At 50.1% G+C, this 19,050-nt stretch overlaps 4 protein-coding genes across 4 annotated transcripts; 2 read left to right on the top strand and 2 right to left on the bottom strand.

Moving 5' to 3' along the window:
- Positions 1-892: 892 nt before the first annotated feature.
- POSPLADRAFT_1052012 (hypothetical protein) lies at positions 893-2,528 on the top strand (the record flags this gene model as incomplete). Its single annotated transcript, XM_024480230.1, has 9 exons — positions 893-1,085; positions 1,145-1,277; positions 1,331-1,519; positions 1,575-1,723; positions 1,779-1,894; positions 1,960-2,071; positions 2,122-2,135; positions 2,189-2,378; positions 2,431-2,528. 9 exons carry the CDS (start codon positions 893-895, stop codon positions 2,526-2,528), a joined length of 1,194 nt encoding a protein of 397 aa, XP_024344695.1.
- Positions 2,529-3,461: 933 nt separating this feature from the next.
- POSPLADRAFT_1108213 (hypothetical protein) lies at positions 3,462-4,706 on the bottom strand (the record flags this gene model as incomplete). The annotated part of the gene is made up of 7 exons (XM_024483324.1): positions 3,462-3,632; positions 3,696-3,865; positions 3,922-4,177; positions 4,229-4,306; positions 4,359-4,444; positions 4,506-4,536; positions 4,587-4,706. Coding segments are annotated over 7 exons (912 nt in total), but the record flags the coding sequence as incomplete, so codon positions are not given.
- A 293-nt stretch (positions 4,707-4,999) lies between these two features.
- Positions 5,000-7,253, top strand: POSPLADRAFT_1130162 (hypothetical protein; the record flags this gene model as incomplete). Its single annotated transcript, XM_024483925.1, has 14 exons — positions 5,000-5,100; positions 5,205-5,334; positions 5,390-5,408; positions 5,465-5,654; positions 5,722-5,753; positions 5,809-5,845; positions 5,897-6,039; positions 6,148-6,367; positions 6,423-6,538; positions 6,593-6,736; positions 6,790-6,867; positions 6,922-6,972; positions 7,029-7,051; positions 7,101-7,253. The coding sequence occupies 14 exons, from the start codon at positions 5,000-5,002 to the stop codon at positions 7,251-7,253; spliced, it is 1,437 nt and encodes a 478-aa protein (XP_024344693.1).
- Positions 7,254-7,507: 254 nt separating this feature from the next.
- Positions 7,508-17,585, bottom strand: POSPLADRAFT_1043081 (hypothetical protein; the record flags this gene model as incomplete). Its single annotated transcript, XM_024478222.1, has 59 exons — positions 7,508-7,593; positions 7,646-7,738; positions 7,793-7,876; positions 7,928-7,978; positions 8,029-8,121; positions 8,173-8,266; positions 8,648-8,710; positions 8,797-8,917; positions 9,023-9,049; positions 9,101-9,308; positions 9,369-9,447; positions 9,500-9,525; positions 9,597-9,639; positions 9,689-9,726; positions 9,774-9,838; positions 9,893-9,945; positions 9,994-10,340; positions 10,389-10,447; positions 10,503-10,934; positions 10,988-11,088; positions 11,156-11,207; positions 11,257-11,321; positions 11,372-11,420; positions 11,471-11,605; positions 11,657-11,742; positions 11,794-11,809; positions 11,855-12,005; positions 12,056-12,113; positions 12,164-12,192; positions 12,242-12,303; positions 12,358-12,471; positions 12,520-12,625; positions 12,670-12,719; positions 12,769-12,788; positions 12,839-12,894; positions 12,945-13,265; positions 13,317-13,333; positions 13,395-13,495; positions 13,556-13,652; positions 13,702-13,766; positions 13,820-14,126; positions 14,181-14,327; positions 14,378-14,409; positions 14,468-14,687; positions 14,739-14,770; positions 14,830-14,875; positions 14,925-15,154; positions 15,288-15,349; positions 15,399-15,445; positions 15,502-15,866; positions 15,927-15,950; positions 16,104-16,223; positions 16,282-16,502; positions 16,565-16,738; positions 16,761-16,816; positions 16,865-16,906; positions 16,961-17,257; positions 17,310-17,446; positions 17,499-17,585. The coding sequence occupies 59 exons, from the start codon at positions 17,583-17,585 to the stop codon at positions 7,508-7,510; spliced, it is 6,459 nt and encodes a 2,152-aa protein (XP_024344692.1).
- Positions 17,586-19,050: the final 1,465 nt, after the last annotated feature.

The following is a 19,050-nucleotide window of genomic DNA, read 5'->3' as shown; positions in this document are numbered from 1 at the left end:
TTGCTTGATCTATGGTTCCAGCTAATTCCGTATCGATAAGTAAACCTACCCGAGGATATTTGGGCGCAAGCGGGGTTGATGCGGGAATGCTCGGGACCATGGTCCCGGCCTGTTTGGACCCGGCAAAGTATCGTCACAGCCTCAATTCACAAAAGTAGGCCGTTGGTTCCAGGGCCCGCCTATTTCCACCCGAAGTCCGCTGACGCATACATTGAATTCAACAGGTCTAACGGTATGAAATCAACTGTCATAAACTCGAAAATGCCCTCACTAGTCTCAAGTATTTATGAGTTATATGTCATGAAAATGAAGTCTTGGCTGTTTCAATGTTTGATCCATCACGGCCCCTCTGCTGATAGCAGTCTTACATGCCATAAAAATGTCAAAAAAATTACAGTTGAGGCACATGCAAATTGGTGCTAGACCGTGCGGTGATCCCCGGTGAATAGGTGGTTGAAGCTTGTCGCTTCTCCACTTCCTGCACTAGACGATCCATTTCTCCTTGAAAATGCTACGCGTACAAAAATGACTGTGCTTGATTGTACAGCGTCCCGCCGCCTGTCGCTCTTTTCACTGACAAATGATAGGTGCGCGGCATTCTTGGTCATCTTCGGGTATTTGGGAACCATTCTCAGCTGTATCCGCAATACATCCTGGCGCCGCCAAACCACTCAATACAACAGACAAGTGCCCAAACTTCTTGCTCTAGCAGAGTCTAGACGTTTTCATTTGAACTAGAAGTGACACGTTGGTGCGCCTTCTAAGCGTAAGCGCAGCGCCACGGGGACATGTGACGCTCACGCGAGAGTATAAAACCACGCCTCATGCGAGGAGGTGTAGACAGCAATAGCCTCTGTAGGCGACGTTTCTCATCGGTCGCGATACCGTCAAGATGGGCTTTACGGGAATCATATACGCGATTTGTGTCTGTATCTTGATCTTTACCGCTGCGTCTTGGCTACGAAAGCAGCGTGCTCGCTGGCCATATCCACCTGGTCCTTCAGGACTCCCCATTGTCGGAAACACCTTCCAGGTACCTTTGACGGAACAATGGCTGAAATACGCCGAATGGGCCAAGACCTATGGTACGTTTCCGTATGTTTGCGCAGATTTGATTTGACAGGCGGTCCCCGCACTATCGCAGGGGATGTTATGCACCTCTCAGTGCTCGGTCGTTCTATCATCGTCCTCAGTTCAGCTAGTGCTATATCAGACTTACTGGACAAAAGGAGTGTTCACTATTCAGACAGACCCGTCGTTCCCATGGCAGGCGAGATGTAGTATCTGTAGCACTGCTGATCTGAAGATACCCGCGCTGATAGCACGCTAGGGTCGGGTTCTCCCGATACATCGCATTGGAGCACTATGGAGGTCGCCTGAAGGAAGGACGTAAGCTCATAACGAATAGCCTAAGTACCCGCAATATGCCAGAGGTACAGCGAATGCAAGAAATGAAGGTCATCCATTTAGTCTCACGGCTGATGAGCAGTCCGGCCGATTTCCGCCTGAACCTGCGATGGTCTGTAATCTTTATGATGTCTCTGGTTTTTGAATTCATAATGCCTAAAATGCAGGTTCATGGCTTCCGTGGTCTTCCAATATTCCCATGGATACGAGGTGGAAACCTTCGAGGATTACTACGTGAAGTTAGCCGAACAGGTCGCCGAGGATTTCTCGCGAGCTGTACAGCCTGGAAAATTCCTGGTTGACAGCCTGCCTTTTCGTGAGTTGTACACAGCATACAGTCCTCAGGGGCTGATCTCGGCTACTTGTGCCAGTGATGCATGTTCCCGACTGGATGCCAGGTACAGGATTCAAGGCAACCGCGGGTGCCATGGCTGAGCGACTACAGCGCCTGGCAGACGAGTCGTACCATCATGTGCAGACGCAAGTCGTGAGTAGTGCTCTACAAAACGAGGTGTCGTTGCGTCTATCTAATTCTCTATCCTGCATTCAAAGGCTCGTGGTACTGCGCCGCCTTCGTTTACTGCGAACCTGATTGAGAACAATCCTCATCCAACGCCAGACGAAGAGGATATGTACAAGACTACAGCAATGGTGTTCTACGTGGGTGAGTCCATGATGTTGCTAGCCCATTCGTCATCTGATTCTTCTTACAAGCCGGTGCTGATACTGTGAGATATTGTGTGTCCATTGTGAATTTATACCACCTCTGAAACGCCTATAGACGACGTCCGTTCTCGAAGCGTTGTTCCTCGCGATGACGCTCTACCCAGATATTCAACAAAAAGCCCAGGCCGAAGTCGACCGTGTCGTGGGATTTGACCGACTGCCCAATTTCAGCGATCGTCTTCAGCTACCCTATGTGGAGGGGCTAATCAAGGAAATATACCGCCTCAATCAAGTGTTTCCGCTAGGTATGCCAGCCACTAGCACCCTGCTATGACCCTGCTGAAGCCTCTGTTTAAGCGTTGCCGCACTGTGCCACCCAGGATGGTGTATACGCGGGGTATCACATTCCGGAGAAGTCAATAGTCATTGCCAACAGCTGGTCTGTTGTCGACTAAGTCTTCCTTCTTGGTCTGCTAACACAACATAGGGCTGTTGTGCACGACCCGGCGCTATACCCACAGCCGTTCGACATACTACCTGAGCGATATCTCAAGCAAGAAGATGGCCTCAACCCTGATCCGCGATGTTTTACTTTTGGTTATGGAAGGAGGTACTTTCTGAATCTTAATGATGCTTCACACGGGAATCAAGGTCAACATCTCATGATTACAGGGTATGCCCCGGACAGCGTCTTGCGGATGATTCAGTGTTCATCGTGACAGCTACAGTTCTGGCGACATTAGACATTTGTCAGACCCTTGGTCCGGATGGACTGCCAATAAAACCTAAGGCGACCTTTGGAGGAGGAGCCGTCTGGTAAGCTTGCATGTACGCTCAAAGTGTGATCACAAAGGCTGAAGCCAAATGCCTAGTCACCCTGGGCCCTTTGAATGCACAATCACACCGCGGTCTATCGATGCAGAACGTTTAGTCATCCATGCCGCATCTGCTCTTGTCGGATGAGGTGTGATACAACGTATGCGTAGTATTTTCAACTACATTGGCTTCGGCGCGATAGAATCGTGAATATTCACCCCTAAGTATTGGTATATGCATCTCATAGATGGCAGCTAGGGTATCGCACAATATCTTTCGTCTAATAGGAGTCCACATTATATATAATGTCACAAGATGTCAATTTGGTTTCGTCTTTTGCCTGACTGACCGCCGCGGAAAGAATTTTGAGCTCTTCTTGAGATGCTTCATGTCAGCAATGATCACTGGGGCCATTTATCCGGACAGACCTTACGCTTGCCTATAGCATTCTTCCCAGCTTTCTCGTCTTCCGAATCTGATAACGGTGTCAGGTCGCTCTCGCTCCCATCGTTGTCGTATTGCAATTGCGGCAACGCCTCCGGCTCGCCAAGTCTGCTTTGGAATGAGAGACACTGCAGTTCGGCAACGTATGCCGAGGTGCGCCCGCCAACGTTTATCCATTTGATTGTAGCTGGTTCCCCAGTGGGCTGATAGACATTGAGGATGTGAACGGAGCTCTCGACATGCGTTGGACCAGAGAAACACACCAGAGTCATTGTATGTTTTTGCTTCTTGCCTTTTCCCTGATATTCCGTTTCACAAAGGCTCAGCCATCAGTATACGAAGGTAAGTTGGACGACACTCACCCAGCGATGCTTGAACAACCAGTCGTCGGGAAACTTGGTGTCATCTGCATTAACTTCAACGGCTATCCGACAAACCTCTGACGTCTGAGTATGCAGAGCTTGTAGCTGAGAGTCTGCTAATGTATTGCATCTCTGTTCGGGATGCACTCGCGCGTGATATAGAATCTCATCTATTATCGGAGCAACATGTAAGATCAAATTGCATTGTACACTTAATAGAACATACCAGCAACCCAGTTTCCAACGCCTGCGCTGAATGACTGGTCGAGAAACAGGGCCTTGATGGGGCACGAACGCTTCAGCACGCCTTTCTTGAATTCTCCAAGAGAGGGCATGGATAGTATAGGATCAAATCCCATGGAAGATATAGGAGGTTCCGTGAGTGGTGAAGTACACAGTCTGATTCGGCCAAGTCGTCGCGCATCCAGGAACGCGACTTCGGTGATGGCTTTAGTTGTTGAGTGTTGCAAATGTAGAATGAACTACACGATCCAGTCTACTACATTGACTCGCGCGTTAGAAAGTGGACATACCTTCATGAATCTTGGTGGCCAGTCCGTAGACGCTTTCCGCGGTGTTTCCCTATAATATGTGGCCATTTGACCTTTGACCTAAATTAAGAGGCGTGAACGATGTACCGAATACATCTGACGCGAGGCACACCTGAAGCATTCCAGTCATTCCAAAGTGCAGAACCGGTACCTTACCTTCTCCATCTAGTTGAATATAGAATACCTTGCCTAGGATTCCTCATCCGTTAGCTCTAGAGCCATGTGGACACTCAAGAAGACGCGCCATATCTTCCTACACTTGTGACAGTACGGTCAACGATAGTTGTTGCCTTGCAAAACAGTCAATTCGATTTGGTACTGATTCCATGATTCAGCTTACGAAGATTTCATGACTCAAGCCAGAGAAAACGATGCTGTCTTCAACGGTCTCCACTCTGATGATCTTGTGGCCAATGGCCGTGTCTCGGATAAGTTTCGCGGCTCTCTCCACCTCTGAAATCAAACAGCTATATAACATGCTACTTGTGATCTAAGAAAGTAAAGCACTGACCTGGCAATTCAGGCATGTCTGACTGGGACCAGTGAACTTCACGACGTTGAACCGGAGTGTGGCTGGTAATGTAAATAAACGCCCGCGTCGATCACGATCGACGCGATGGCCTCGGCAGAGGATCGGCAGTTCTTGAAAAGGAAATCTGGATCGTGTGGTGCGACCGCCTCTGTGCGAGTCACGATTTCCCCGTCGACTGCTATGAGCCGCTTTGCTCTCCACGGCTCCAAGAAATCAAGTAGATGTCCTCACGTGTTATTCATGACGCCGGGATAGGCGGCAATGCTCGTAGACCCTGGGGGCTACAGTGGAGGAGCTCTGTCTGGTATGTCACACTCGGTACGTTATTTGCGAACTTGCAGAGCATAAATCCAGGCTTATAATATGGAACTACGTCTAGTGGTGGCTCTAGGTACCCTCCAAAAATCTAAGTAAAATCAACTTAAGTAATTCTTTCACAGGCGTTACCACCGATCTGCTTGTGTACTCGCTCATTGTACCTGTAGTCCCATTTCGACTGGAAGCTCTTGGATATAGCGGCGTCTCGGGTCTAGTCGGATGGCTGCTTTTCGCATATGTAAGATTTAATCTCTGCCATCTCACCATGCACTCAACCGCTTGCATTGTGGCAGTCAGCCGGATTGGTAGCATGTAGGTACACCTGTCTATATGACATGATCTACCCTAAAATCGCCCAATCTCCTCAGTCACTCCCCCTATTGCTCAGCTGTCTGAACGATTCAACGCACGGAAGATCCCCCTGCTGATTGGACAAGTCGCTCTCATCGGAGCGCAGATCATGCTCATGTTAGCACCGTCGTATTGGCTCATGGTCCTAGCTCGTGTTTTCCAGGGGTTGAGCTCATCCGTCATCTGGGTTGTTGGTCTTGCGCTACTGTAAGTTAAGCTGCGAATTTCCGATTTCATTCAGATCGTCTCATACCGCTTCATGGACATCGTGCAGTTGTGACACAGTACCAGAGAAAACGGTCGCGCGTAAGTACGCGAAGTTGATGTTCCCAACATACTTTCTCAATACGCACACCTTAAGGACAACTCGGCATTGCCATGAGCGGCCTCTCAATAGGGTACACTGCCTCTCTAATGTACATGTGATCTAGTTCATTTATGTGCGGCAGATTTCTTGTAGGGCCGCCCGTCGCGGGCGCGCTTTACAATTCCTTCGGCTTCCACGGACCATTCATCTTCGGCATCACTGTAACAGCCTTTGACCTCATTGCCCGGTTGATCTTAGTTGAGCGCCATCACGCTTTACGCTGGGGTGTCGACCCCGCAGCATCCACCAAGGACGAGGCCGACACCGAGAAGTTAGGCGGCGTTTCAGAGAATACTAGCCACGAACCTCAAAAACAGCTGGATGGGGAAGAAGATCCCGAACGTCACGCTACCCCAGCACCCGAGTGCGGTGATTTGTCGGACCCGCCATCAACAGCCCCGGTAACGAATACAACAAATCACGACGAAACACATGAAGACACGACAGCGAGACAGTCAAATGAGCCATCTCACCTATCGCTACTAGCAGTGCTCGGGAAGCTTCTGCGATCCTCTCGCGCGCTGGCGACGTGCTTTAGCACTCTAATCTATGGGTAATTGTGTTGATCGGCCTACATCAGAGCAAATTCATGGAATCGCGAATTTCAGGATGATCTTGACGAGCCAGGAGCCGGCGCTCCCTCTATATCTGCAAGCATCATGGCGACTGAACTCGTCGAAAGTTGGTCTCGTCTACATTGCCGCCGTAGTTCCCACTCTATTCTGTGAGCGGATGTATCGTGTCAACTTGTATGCTATACTCATGCATCGTGGTAAAGCGTCAACGATCGCAGGCTGGTGGGTCGACAGGATAGGCACAGGGCTCATAACCGTCGTCTCCCTCCTCTTTGCGCTGCCCTGGCTCGGGCTGCTCATCGTCCAAAAGTCTCTCGCATTCTTCATCGTCATGTTTGCTTTATCCAGTGAGCTGCATGTCGTCACACACGTAAGCCATGTGCTCACTCCTAGATTGTAGACTTTGCAGTTTCGGGTACTGTATCCGCTCTCACAGCAGAACTAGCGACAATATCACGGCGACTCGATGGTGTCGGTTGTGAGTTTCCTGGACATTCCGCATGTCTTTGCATGTTGATTCAATCTAACTTAGATGCGCATGTCTATGGTGCATTCAATCTCTCGTACGGCATTGGGTCAGGGTGTAAGAGAACTCATGTATTTACGGAGCAGCCACTGATCTAAATATTCCCGCTACAGTAGGGCCCGTAATCGGCGGTCAGGTAAGCTGATACTTCACCAATCTCAACGCATATTGTCTAAGCAGTGCAGCTGTACGATCACCTCGAAAGAGGTTGGATGGCCATCTGCCTTTTTGGCATTGGGCTGTCTGTCATAGCAATTTTCCTCGCCCTTGTGTTCTATGGCGACGAGACTCTCTTCACCCAGCTTACACGCAATTTTAAGAGAAGTCGAGAGAACTGACTCAATCGGAGTGGTCAAAGTACCTGTATCGATCGTTTGCTACATTACGGGTGTGAATTACAGTCCGCGTACTTTACATCGACAGTTGAGCAGGTGTACAAGGGTATTGATATGCTATGGCGTACAAGGATGTGGATAGGGCTGTGGATATATGCGAGTGATGTGTAGAATAAATTGGTACATGTTAGCTGTAAGGCAGGCGAAACATAATAGATAATTGTAATGCAAACATGAATAGATGATGAATATATAGGCTATGGGGGCGGAGATGGAGTCTCGGGGTCCGGATTCGTTCTCGCGAGGGACTCGCCAAATGAAGAAAGTAGCGTCAACAAGTCGCCTGTGTCTCTGCGTGAGGACAATCTTCGTGAGACGAGAAGAGTAGGGTGTACCTTTTTTGAGGGGCTTGCTGAAGAAAGCGTTCATACCTGCGCTTAGGCACAGCTGCTTTGTCGATTCCTGACAGTCAGCACTGAGTGCTATGACTGATAACCTGCATTAAGCATCTATGCGTGCGAAACCGAAAGTACGTGACTTACTTGGTAATACCATCGGGACTCTGCGCTTGTTCTCCATGATTCGCAGTCGCTTAGATGCTTCGACGCCGTCGCATATTGGCATATCTGTGAAGTCAAGGTTGACAATATGGTCGAATCTATACTGAGGTGACGTACGATGATCGAAGAGTGCGACACTGAAATAGCCTGGTTCATGCTTCTCCCATTCTATTGCCGATTAAGATTGAGGTCGCCACACAAGCAGTGATCGAGCTTACCAGCTATTGCCTCTTCCCCATTGGATGTAGCAACAACGTTGATCTGGTAACGTTGTAACTGTGCTATCAGGAGCTTCTGAGCGACTGGGTTATCTGAAGAAGCTATTGAGAGGGGGCTTATGGTCTGGGGAATATACAACAGACCTTCCGCCACGAGCACGTTTCCATACAAGCTTCGACGTGCTAATGCCTCTTCCTCCTTGATCGCCGATAGACTCATAAGCGGCGCAAGTGGGGGCTGAGATGGAAGATTTTTCAGATTCGCTAGTGTGTGCAGGAGGCGAGCTTGTCTTGGCGGTTTCGTTATGCGAACGATCCCAGCTACGGCGTCGTTCCTGAGCATTGGGGTACCAGCAAGGTTGTCCGTAGTCGGCGTGAACAAATGGATCACTTTAGTGTCTTTGTGCACCTCATTCGAAAGGGAATGGAGAACATGAGTCAACTCGTCAACGCAAGCCTCGGATTGATCGTCGAGAATGACAAAATCCAATGGCGTATCCGAAGGTTTTGTACTTCGCAAACACGCTTCGGCCTCTTGAACCGACGAGGTCGTAGTGACGTGGAAGCCGCTTAACATTGTACTCATGAGGGCTTGCGTGGCGCTCGACGCGGAACTCACGAGCAGTCGAGGGGGATGAGGGTTTGTTAACAGTGCCTTCAAACGACTGATCTCCTCGAGGGCCTGGATTCACCATTAGCAAAGGCTGATGCCTGATTGAGCTAGCTTAGACTTGCCTGTCTAGATTCCTCATATTCATATATTTTCACAGGGAGCGTAAACCAGAATACGGATCCGACACCGAGCTCCGACTGCACGCCGATTGCGCCACCCATGAGCTTGACTAATTGACGAGAAATAGATAGACCCAGTCCTGTTCCGCCGAAACGTCTGGTAGACGAGTTGTCCGCCTGTTGAAAAGGTACAAACAGAAGATCGACATCGCTAAAGATCAAGTTCAGTTGGCATGGCTGCGTGAGCTTGACTCATACACACCTAGAGCTCAAACCGATACCCGTATCCCTGCGGAAAAAAAATTTAGTGAAAGAACCAAGGAGAAGAACGCAAACTAACTGAATAACAAATTTCAAGTTGGCTTCTCCGGGAGGAGTAGGAGTTGACTTGTCGACCGAGCAAATGACACGAACCGACCCGTATGCGGTGAACTTGACAGCATTGCCAATGAGATTCATCAGGACTGTTCGTATGCCATCAACGACACATCCCTTTAGACGTGAAGAGATCTCACCCTGCCGGATTCTTGCATAGTCCGCTTTGACCCCTAATCAACCCACACAATTAGTGCCAGTATTCGACATAGGTCCGAGGGAATGAAACGCACAAGGCGGAACGTCTGGCTCAATATTGTATGACAAATCTAGCTTCTTGGCAGCCATCGGCAATAAAAGTTCCATGCAATCCTAGATACAAGCTTTTAAGCATTGCCTGCCTGCGCACATATAATGAACGTACTGCAATCATGTTCTCCATCGCAAAACCTGAATATTCAAGTTTCAAGGCTGGAGCGCAAAGATCAGCTAGACGGCAAAACATCGCGTAAAGATCATACCGGACGCCTCCAACTTGCTGTAGTCCAGAATGGAGTCGATTATCTGTCCCATGTTGAGAGAATTGATCTACAGTGAGACTAAGGCAACACACCTTGAGCAGAAGCTCGCACGATTGCTTCGCAGTTTGCACTGCCAGCCGTTAGTGCGGCGTAATGTTGAATTCGAACCTAACACACCTATCTCGCTTTGGCCAGGATTGAGTTCCGTTCCACTTAGAATATCGAGGAGCCCATAAAACGAACTGCGTACCAAAGTTGCGTGAATGAATCGTTGATACTGTAAGATACAAGCTTACCTAAAGGGTGTTCGAAGCTCATGACTCATAGAGGCGAGAAAGTTGCTCTTGATCTGAACAAAATTTAGTCTGTGAGATCGAAGTCATGACTGTGATGTCACCTTCGTTGCCTTCAGAGCATCCTCTCTACTCTTCCGAGCAGCCTCTAGGGCGTCCCTCTGAGCAGCGATCATCTTCAAATTCTCACGCGTTCCCGCTTGAACGGAACGAAAAAGAAGCGCATTTGCAATTCCAATACTGGCTTGCTGGCAGAGTAAAGTAAGGATAGCGACTGTATTCGGCGAGAACGCATATTTGGACGCCAAATAGACGGCCCCAAAGGTCTGGCCGCGGTTGCTGAAGATAGGTAAGCAAATGACCGACCGGTAGGCACTTTGCTGCGCTTCTGACGAGAATCGAGGCTCTGTAGAAACATCTTCATAGTAGATTCGTTCCTTAGTATTCAGAGCTGTCACAACATGAGTGTCAAACACTTGACAAGTACCAGAATGCCCACCGTGGTGAATGATCGCCCTCTGTAATGGATCTGAAATTGCCCTGATAGGTATCGGATTCCTATTGGGGCGCAGGGCTCAGAAACGCTCCATGACATTTGCTACTATCAACTTACTCATGCATCTGACAAGCCTCAGGCGGAGCCTTGCTGGTTGCGACTGTATAATCGCCAGCCTCTCGGGCAATAACAACGCATGTGTACTGGCTGCCCGAGTTTTCTGAATGTAAGGTGAGCATGTTGACCTTGACATCCAGATATTCAGGTCTACCTGTGGCAATCTCCGTCAATCGTTGCAAGGCCATCGGGAGGTTGATATCGCTCGAGATCTCCTTGCTCCATTTGAGTATTGATGCGAGGTCCGGTGCAGTTAAAGACGAGATTTCATCCTCTTCGGTCTGCTCGGCTTTGCGCTCATATACGCCAGGCGAGCGCGGGCTGGATGAAGTCATGACCACACCATCCGTTTGCACCGCAACATCTGCAGAAAAAATATGCCTTTTCAAAGCAAAATGTGCCCGCGTGTCCAGACGGGAAGATAGATAATTCCTACAGGCGAAACTGTCAGCGGACTTCGCAAGCGTGTGTAAAATCGTACTGACACTATACCCTTCGCCCCCCACTGAGCCTGGCGTGCAATACCCCTGCGCTGAAGTTCGCTTCCCAGCCCTTCGACTCCGCACCGCACAAAGTGACTCCCTTGCTACAGTGTAATAATGTGGCACATAAGCACTTGCTAATGATGTAAATTTAATGGTGATGATACGCACCAAGAACATCGCCCAGCCGCTTTCCAGCAACCAGTCATTATTGACAGCGAGTCTTGGGGACCGTTAAACGAGGAATGCAAAACGTTCATTCAAAAACTCACTTGACAGCAACATCGTAGAGCTTGAATGCCTCTGTGCCATTGAGAAGAGATGCCATCTCTGCGTCCTATTGATGTTGAGCTGGCTGACGCTCGCTCTATGATATGCAAAACGTACCACGAGAGCAACCCAGGCACTTGTGTTTACAGGACTAGGGGACAACCACCTACCGCCAATATTAGATCAAGAGGAAGAAAATGGAGGAGAAGAGCTTACTTTCGGACGTATGCTTGGTTAAGTTCAACTTGTCTCAAATATTGGTTGCGAGTTTGTGCGTCTATAATCCCTTCACGGATACATTGAATGAGGGCTAGATTGTGAAAGAATAGAGCATAACGCGTATGCCTGTGGCTAAATAAATATGTGAGCAGAACCCACGCATCCCAAAAAATAAGTGCTTACTTTGGATGCTTATCTCGCGACTCATATATTGAGAAGCCAAGTGAAGCAGCCTCTCTTGCAAATCCCAGACAAAAAAAGCTCACAACCTGACAAACCACCGTCGGCAATCAGGTAGGATTGACTCTCAGGCGACATACCTTATAGGAGTCGTACCTAAGACATAGAAATCAGCACAATGAACAACATCGGACAACTTACACCCACCAAGTTATCGTCACTTCGGGATTACCCGAGCTTTCCGATGCACGTGCCAAATACTCAGCCTCTTTGAATGTGTCAGTGTCGAACACGGTCTCGGCAGAATCTGCATAGGTGTAACCGCCAATAGCTCGGACACAGTTCAGAACTCCTGGAATTCGATCAGTCATGTGGGATGTCAGAGAGGGAAGAAGCTAGTACCTTGCGCGATAAGTCCGAGGTCTCCACTTGGAGCCCATTGAGAGACATCGGTCAAGGACTGTGTGATGGTCAGTATTTGGAGGGATAGACTGATATAAATGGGCACACCTCCTCGGCTGCAATGACAAGTTCGCTGACTGATTGCCATCTATTAATACATCTCTACTGTAAAGGACCCGTCCTCACCATGGTCGCAAATCCACAAACGGGTCTGCATCAGATGGACGCTGGCAAAACTCGTAAAGATTCTAACAATGAACTAGTCAGAATCCGCAGCATAAGGGTAAATTTGGTTTACCCACTTGTCTCCCGCGCTTTGCCCGTACTTCATTGCTTCCTCTAGTCGTGCTAGATTGGCACGGATGTGCACGTTGTCAAAACCAGATACCATCGAGGAGAATAAGACCAGTGCGCGACTACGACAAGCTGAGTACACTGTGACGTCACGACCTATCCGAACTCACCATTTCTCGTAACTGGTGCCAAATTCGTCGGCTATACGCAACGCGAGTCTCCCCAAGTCTGCAGAGAATCGATACAACTCCCTTCGTTCGGCTGCCGCTGAGAAGCCTAGATCAGTGCTGCAAGAATGAGTCGACCGAGTAACCACACACCTCCGAGCGCCCAGAAGAATCCGAGGGCAGTCCCAGGACACATTCCCGAGCTACCACGAAGGTTAGCTTCGATATGTGTGATGTGCACGTAACATGTACCGTAAGGCCAATTGCACCGTCTATCGCAATTGTCAGTGACCAGAATGTCGCATTAGAATAAGTCTCTTACAGTAAGCCCGATGACATCTGAGAACCCTTCGCCAGTGCTCCAATATGCATTGTGACCTGTTATCGCAGTTTTAAGCGACGTCGCAGAATATGAGATAGAGCCATACCGGCGTCATTCAGCAACGCGATAGCAAGATCAGTTCGAGAGTCTCGCGCGCGAGGGATGGACAGTATCTCGTCGAAGCCAACAGCGAGGATCTCGTTCTTGACTTGCTCGAACATAACATCTGCCTCACGTCTGCTCGGTGCAGAGTTCACGTCTACACCGAGGAGGTGCAGTCCAGTAAGAGTGTCACTGAGAGCGGCCTTGTAATTGCCGCGCATCCAGTGATTCTTTGACCGAAGACGTAACATCCTGACCTTGCTCTCGATGTCATCTGCATGCTCCAGGCACTGTAACACCAGCTCGTCGGATTGCGCGAATGCACCTATGTAACCAGTTAACAAAGCCTTGTTGGTATGGGTGTTGCCAGTCATACCTTTCCATGTGTACAGCCTTTCGATATCGCGTCAGCCTGCAGGTAACTATTATTACGATTACGAACAATGATACTCACTCAGCGAGCTTCAGATAGAGCGAGCAAGTCCTCTGAGGATCGTTCACCCAGGATTGGTTATCAAGTAATGATTGGGCGTTGATGTACGATTGCAGAGCCAACTAGGCAGATGGGAAAGTTCTCAACGCATGAAGACGTGGTCGCCAGTCTTGTGCACGTACCTCATGCGCGCCACGTGCTCTAGCAGAGTCACCGGCATCTATTGACAGCTCTAGGAGCTCGTCGCGTTTTGCATGCTCCCGCAGGAGAGGCAGACACCTGAAAGAGATAAGCCAGGAGAAGAGGTAAGTAACCTTCCATGTCATACCTCTTCGCATGCTCTGCTATACGATACACATCAGGCGTAGCCTCGTGAAACATCATCAGAATAATCTAGGGGGCGCATGCTCAGTAGATATGTCTATATCGTCACGGATCTGGCTTACTCTGAAAGACATCTTAGATACTGCGTCCTCTGGGATGTCTTCCAGCTCTGCCTGAGCTGCTTGACGATAGCGATCGTGGGCGAAGCTGCACATATCTCGAGCGCGCTGAACAAGCCAGCCCTCTGCGATCGCATTCTGAAGGCCGCGAATGGACCGCCTGCTGGTCGAGGAATGCACGTTGTCACTGATGGTCGACACCGCCTTCGAAACGTCCCACATATCGTCATGCTCCTCTTCGCTGCTACTGCTACTACTCAGGCTTGTGTCTTCCCAATCCATCATGAGAGCAACCTCCGCGATCTTGAAGCTACGAGACCGATAAGCACCACAGAGACGTGGGTTCGAAAGCGGAGACACGTACGTTGGTCCAAAAAACGACGCCCAGATGAGGTACTTCCTGGCGTCTTCCGGCAGCTCTCGGAAATGGTTGATCAGGTAGGACAGATCACTCGGGTCCGCAATGATCTTCTTGTCGTGAAAGCTCGGTTCGATGGTGGATATATCGTACCTTTGACATCAATCAGTACATGCAACAGCCGTGAAAGACGGCCCACATACTCCCAATGGTTTTTGTCCCAGTTGAACGTGATCTGGATCAGCAATAAGCTACAGCTACAGCAAACGGCACTCTTGGATGCTATGACGTACATGATGCTGTCTTTGTAGGGTCATAAGGATGTTTCTCGCAGAGAATGCGTTGCCGAGAGACGCTACAAGGACTAGTCGCGACAAGCTCGCGCACTCCTCCTTTGGTCGACGGAGGGTTCGCGCGACCAACGTGGATATTGCGGAGTACGTCAGTGGCTCTAGATTGACCCATGTGGTGGAGCGGCTTGTGAACGTCGCGCGGATCTTGTCAACCATCTCACTGGAATGTCTGATCGAGCAGCGATGGGGGGAAGATAACAATTGAACGCACGGCTTGTCTGAACGCACAGTGGCAAAGACGAGCTGCAAGAGCATGTCAGCACGAAGAACGCGACAAACGGCCACATATAACCTGAACGCACGATGCGAGTTCGGGAGTTGACAAGCGCGTTGATCAGATCCAATGACCTATCGCACGGCATGAGTCTTTGTTCGAAGCCCTACACATTGAACTCACGAGTCGCTCGCATCGTGCAGATCGTCCAAGAGCAACGCGAACAAACGTGTCTCAGATAACACTTGAAACACGCTTTTGAAGAGACTCTGGAAACGCGCGCGTAGCTCGTGAGTCTCCAGCACCTCCTGGGGCGCCTCGATAAAGATGTCGAAGAGGCTCAAGATGTCGCGCAGCTCAGGTGCACCTTCGTAGAGCAGTGGCACGTTCCGCAGCTGAGGACCCAGCTGCCGCTGCAATGCAATCACAAAGTTGTGCAGATCAGTGTGAAACACGATTAACTGCCGCAGGACGGAAGATAGACACGCCAGCTGCAAAGCGTTAAGTGCGACAAATTCCTGAAGGATAGCTCCACGGATTGCATACCAATGATGCGAAAGGTGCCGCCTCTACGTCGGAAAATCTCGCCTGGCCCCACAACCCGTGCGCTGTGACGCTCAATTGAGTTGCTGTGATATCTGTGTATGACAAACTTACATCTCCACTTCGCTTGATTCGCAAGGATGAGAGAACTCTTGCCAGCTCTACGGGTTGAAGTCGGGTTAACCAAACATTGGCGTACACAGGACGAAAAGCCTACCCTGGCGGCCCGAGTACGATGACTGCATGCGTCCTAGCCCGACCCGACGATGGCGCCAACGCCACTCTTCTAAGCCCATCGCTGCCGGACACTCCAGGGCTCATGCTCATCGTCGTCACCGATGCCTCTGATGCTTTCAATGAAGATAGTCGTGGACTGAAGCCATCACCTGTCGTCGACATCGGCGTCTGCATGGAAGCGTCGCTTGAGGAGCGCGAGTCGCTTGGATCATCGTTCGTTGCGCCTGCGCTATCCGAAGAGCTAACGACGATCGAGCCGTGCGGGGAGCCAATGTGACGCGAGTACGATGTGGACGTATGACGGATGATGTTTCGTATTGTTTCGAGCTCCTTCTCACGTCCGAACTACGCCACGGCGTACTCCTGTCAGTACTGATAACGGCTGATTGACACGCAGCAACATACCAATGGGCTGGGAATCGTGAATTCCTGTTTTCCGTGGTCAGCAAGGACAGTACAAAAATAATCCATGCACTCTACCATATATCTATCCTCACAAGCAATCTCGAAATATGGGATGAGCTAGGAGATGCTTCAAATCTCAGTTCTCAGTCATTCATCTTGCTTCGATATCCTACGTACTTCCGTCGATTGATCCGAAGATATTGTCACTGCTCTCAGAAGCAGTCTCTGACATTGAAGAAGATCTGCCTTTAGCCCGTATGCACTCTGATATCGAGCGTCAGGATTCTTCATTAAGAGCTATATGTGATAATGTTCTGACATCAGGCACAGCATGATAAGTTACTATTTTACATACCTTGTCGATTATGAGGGCTAGTACTTGTGGTATGTCCCTGCGGACTTCATGCACGGGCATCGGACGCTTCTGCACGATAGCGTGCAGTAGCTCCAAAGGTCCGCCTTCAAACGGCATGGTCCCTCGGCCAACAAGTAACGTCCAGAACATAATTCCGAGCGAATATAGATCTGTTCTGTGGTCCTCGTTCAACGCCTCCATGCCTCCGGTCTGTTCAGGCGCTGCATCATACTTGTCTGTTAGTCCTCTCGGCACCCCCGATGCCGAATAATTGCACGCGCACCAAGATAACAGAGCGCCTCTTTAACCTTGAGCTTCTTGACCTCCTCGAAGGCGTCTGCACGGAGAACAAATGCGGACGGCACGCCAAATTGCTCTAACGAGACCGCGCGATTGCCGAAATGCACTATGCGCACGAGGCCGCTGTGGGCATTGAGATGGAACGCATTAGCGCGTACTGCATGCGCATTCGTCAAGACCTGGCTCTGGGATGTGGTGGATACACAACTCGCCTTCACGATGTATCAACCCGATTCTGCAGTATGTAAGTATCAGCACGGGAAACATTCGAATGCGGGCATACCTGTGCATCATCTCGAGACAATGTGTTGCTTGGATAGCAAATCTAGTCCGAAGTCACTCAGCACACGCGCGCACGATGAGCAGGAGGGGAACATACTCAAGGAACGACGCCAAATCCATAATTTCTATGGCTTCCATTTCCTCCACGGTATACGGCTCCTCCGTACCCATCATAAGTATATCTGTGTGCGATGGTGCTGGTCGCACGCGCGAGATGTCGCCGAGCAGTAGGTCATTGACTTTGTGGGATGGAAAATAACGTCCTAGAACGTTGAGACCTGGGTGATTCAGAAGAAGCACGACACAATCGCCATTGACGCGCGGGATGGAGAAAAAATCAATCATCCGTAACGTTGTACTTGACGACTCGGGGGTTGTCGCCATGCGCTCAAGACTAGCGAGCAGGTGAGCATCAGAAGCCGGCCTCGATGATCGAAGCAGCTCACATATGAGCCTCGCGCTCGAGGAGCATGGATGCATTGGAATGGGCGGGGACGATCTTGGCCAAGACACTAGCTCCGTCCTTCAAGCTTGTGCCCTCCACGAGCATGGTCATGCTGCCAGTATCATCCCACAGGACCGCCTGGCTTGACAGGTTACGACGGGCAGCGCGGGGGCTCGGGAGGCTGACATACCTTCTCAAAAGTATACCCCGGAATCGAGAGGTTTCCATCCTTGAAATACAGGGTAGGCAGGACGGGCTGCGCGTATTTCCTGCGCATGGCGTGGGCGAAATGAAGATGCACGCCGTACAGGAAATGGAGGGGAGAAACAAGACTCGGCCTGCGAGGGAGGTATGGACGGGACTGTTGCTTGAGCGGCAGGAACCTTATCCTGGGACCAGATGGCTAAGGGGAAAAGTAATCACAGCTGAAAGCATGTCACGGTGCCTGTCTGTTCCAGCAATCCCTTGCGTCCGAGTCTAGCCTCGCCCCTCGGTCACGCTTGACGTCACTCTGATCGATTCTCATCTCGGGTCATCGTCGCTCCTCCCCACGGTCCACGCTCAACCCGCCGGCACCGTCCCTGCCCTCTGGGGTCCCCACTTTGCTACTACGCCAGTCAATGTATTCGCTACAAGACGATATGAAGAAGCCTTGTGCACCGCTCGTCAGTATGTCGCCATAGCCACGGTCAAAAGGTGAAGACATTCGCACCATGATGGAGCAGTTCGCCGTGCAATGGAGCGTTCGAACTCGTCACACCATCACCTCGATCCTAGCCAGACGCCTGACAAACAGGCAACTATAAACATGACGAGCGTGAGCTGCGTATCCTTTCGTCGCTCTTGGCAGCTGCGATTTCCAAGCCAGGAAGATGCTCTGCCATTCACAGTCATCGCAGCATTTATCAAAAGACATTCACATAAATACTGCCACTTTGCGTCAAGAAACTCGACTGCACTGGTCGGATGCCTACGTACTTGTTGATGTTACAGTAAAATACAACTGTTGTACTACCAGACGAGCCGGACCCCAGAACTTCGTTTACCCCACGCTCGTGCGCCTCCCTCAGCTCCTCAAGCCGTTACCATGTGTGACCACCACGAGATCACGGCTAGTTGAATTGACTGCCGACATCGCGCCTGCTATAGTAGCACGATCCCGCGCCTCCTCCGTAACCTCCATCGCTAGCATTGCTTCACAGCCCAAGATCCTGCAGACTAGCTGATCTCTAAGTATGCCGAGCCATCTTCCATTAATAATTAATAATGTCCCAAGATTCGCATCTGTCAACTAGACATAAGATGATAAGTGTGTCTAGTGCGGCATATGGCACTGGAGCCTTTCAGGGAGCAGTGCGCCCACACTACGCCCGATTGGCCGCCTTCTAACTTCTTCGTCATCGTGACGAAAGGTCACGGAGGCAAAGCGTGGACTCAAGATGGCTGTAATACTGGCGGCATATCGCCGGTACCTTCATTGAGCAGGTCATCCAGGCCAGGTTCACAAGTTGCGAGTTGCGAGGCTTTCCAGTCGTTCGTCTGCATTCCTCAGTCGAAGGACGTCATATTATTCAAACCAGACGGTGAGTTACACATCCCGGAGCATTGGCCTCCATGCATTATGCATCTGACGTCGAATCTACTGGCTTACCTGCTACTTAATGACGGCGCTAATGTTTCACGTCCTCGAATGACACCCATTACGTAGTACGGTTAATGCTTGTTCATGTCACTGCTGCAGC

Source organism: Postia placenta, assembly GCF_002117355.1.
Source record: "Postia placenta MAD-698-R-SB12 unplaced genomic scaffold POSPLAscaffold_1, whole genome shotgun sequence".
Classification (NCBI taxonomy): Eukaryota; Fungi; Basidiomycota; class Agaricomycetes; order Polyporales; family Adustoporiaceae; genus Rhodonia; species Rhodonia placenta.
Note: the sequence above shows the minus strand (reverse complement) of the source record. Positions and strands in the feature narration are given on the sequence as shown.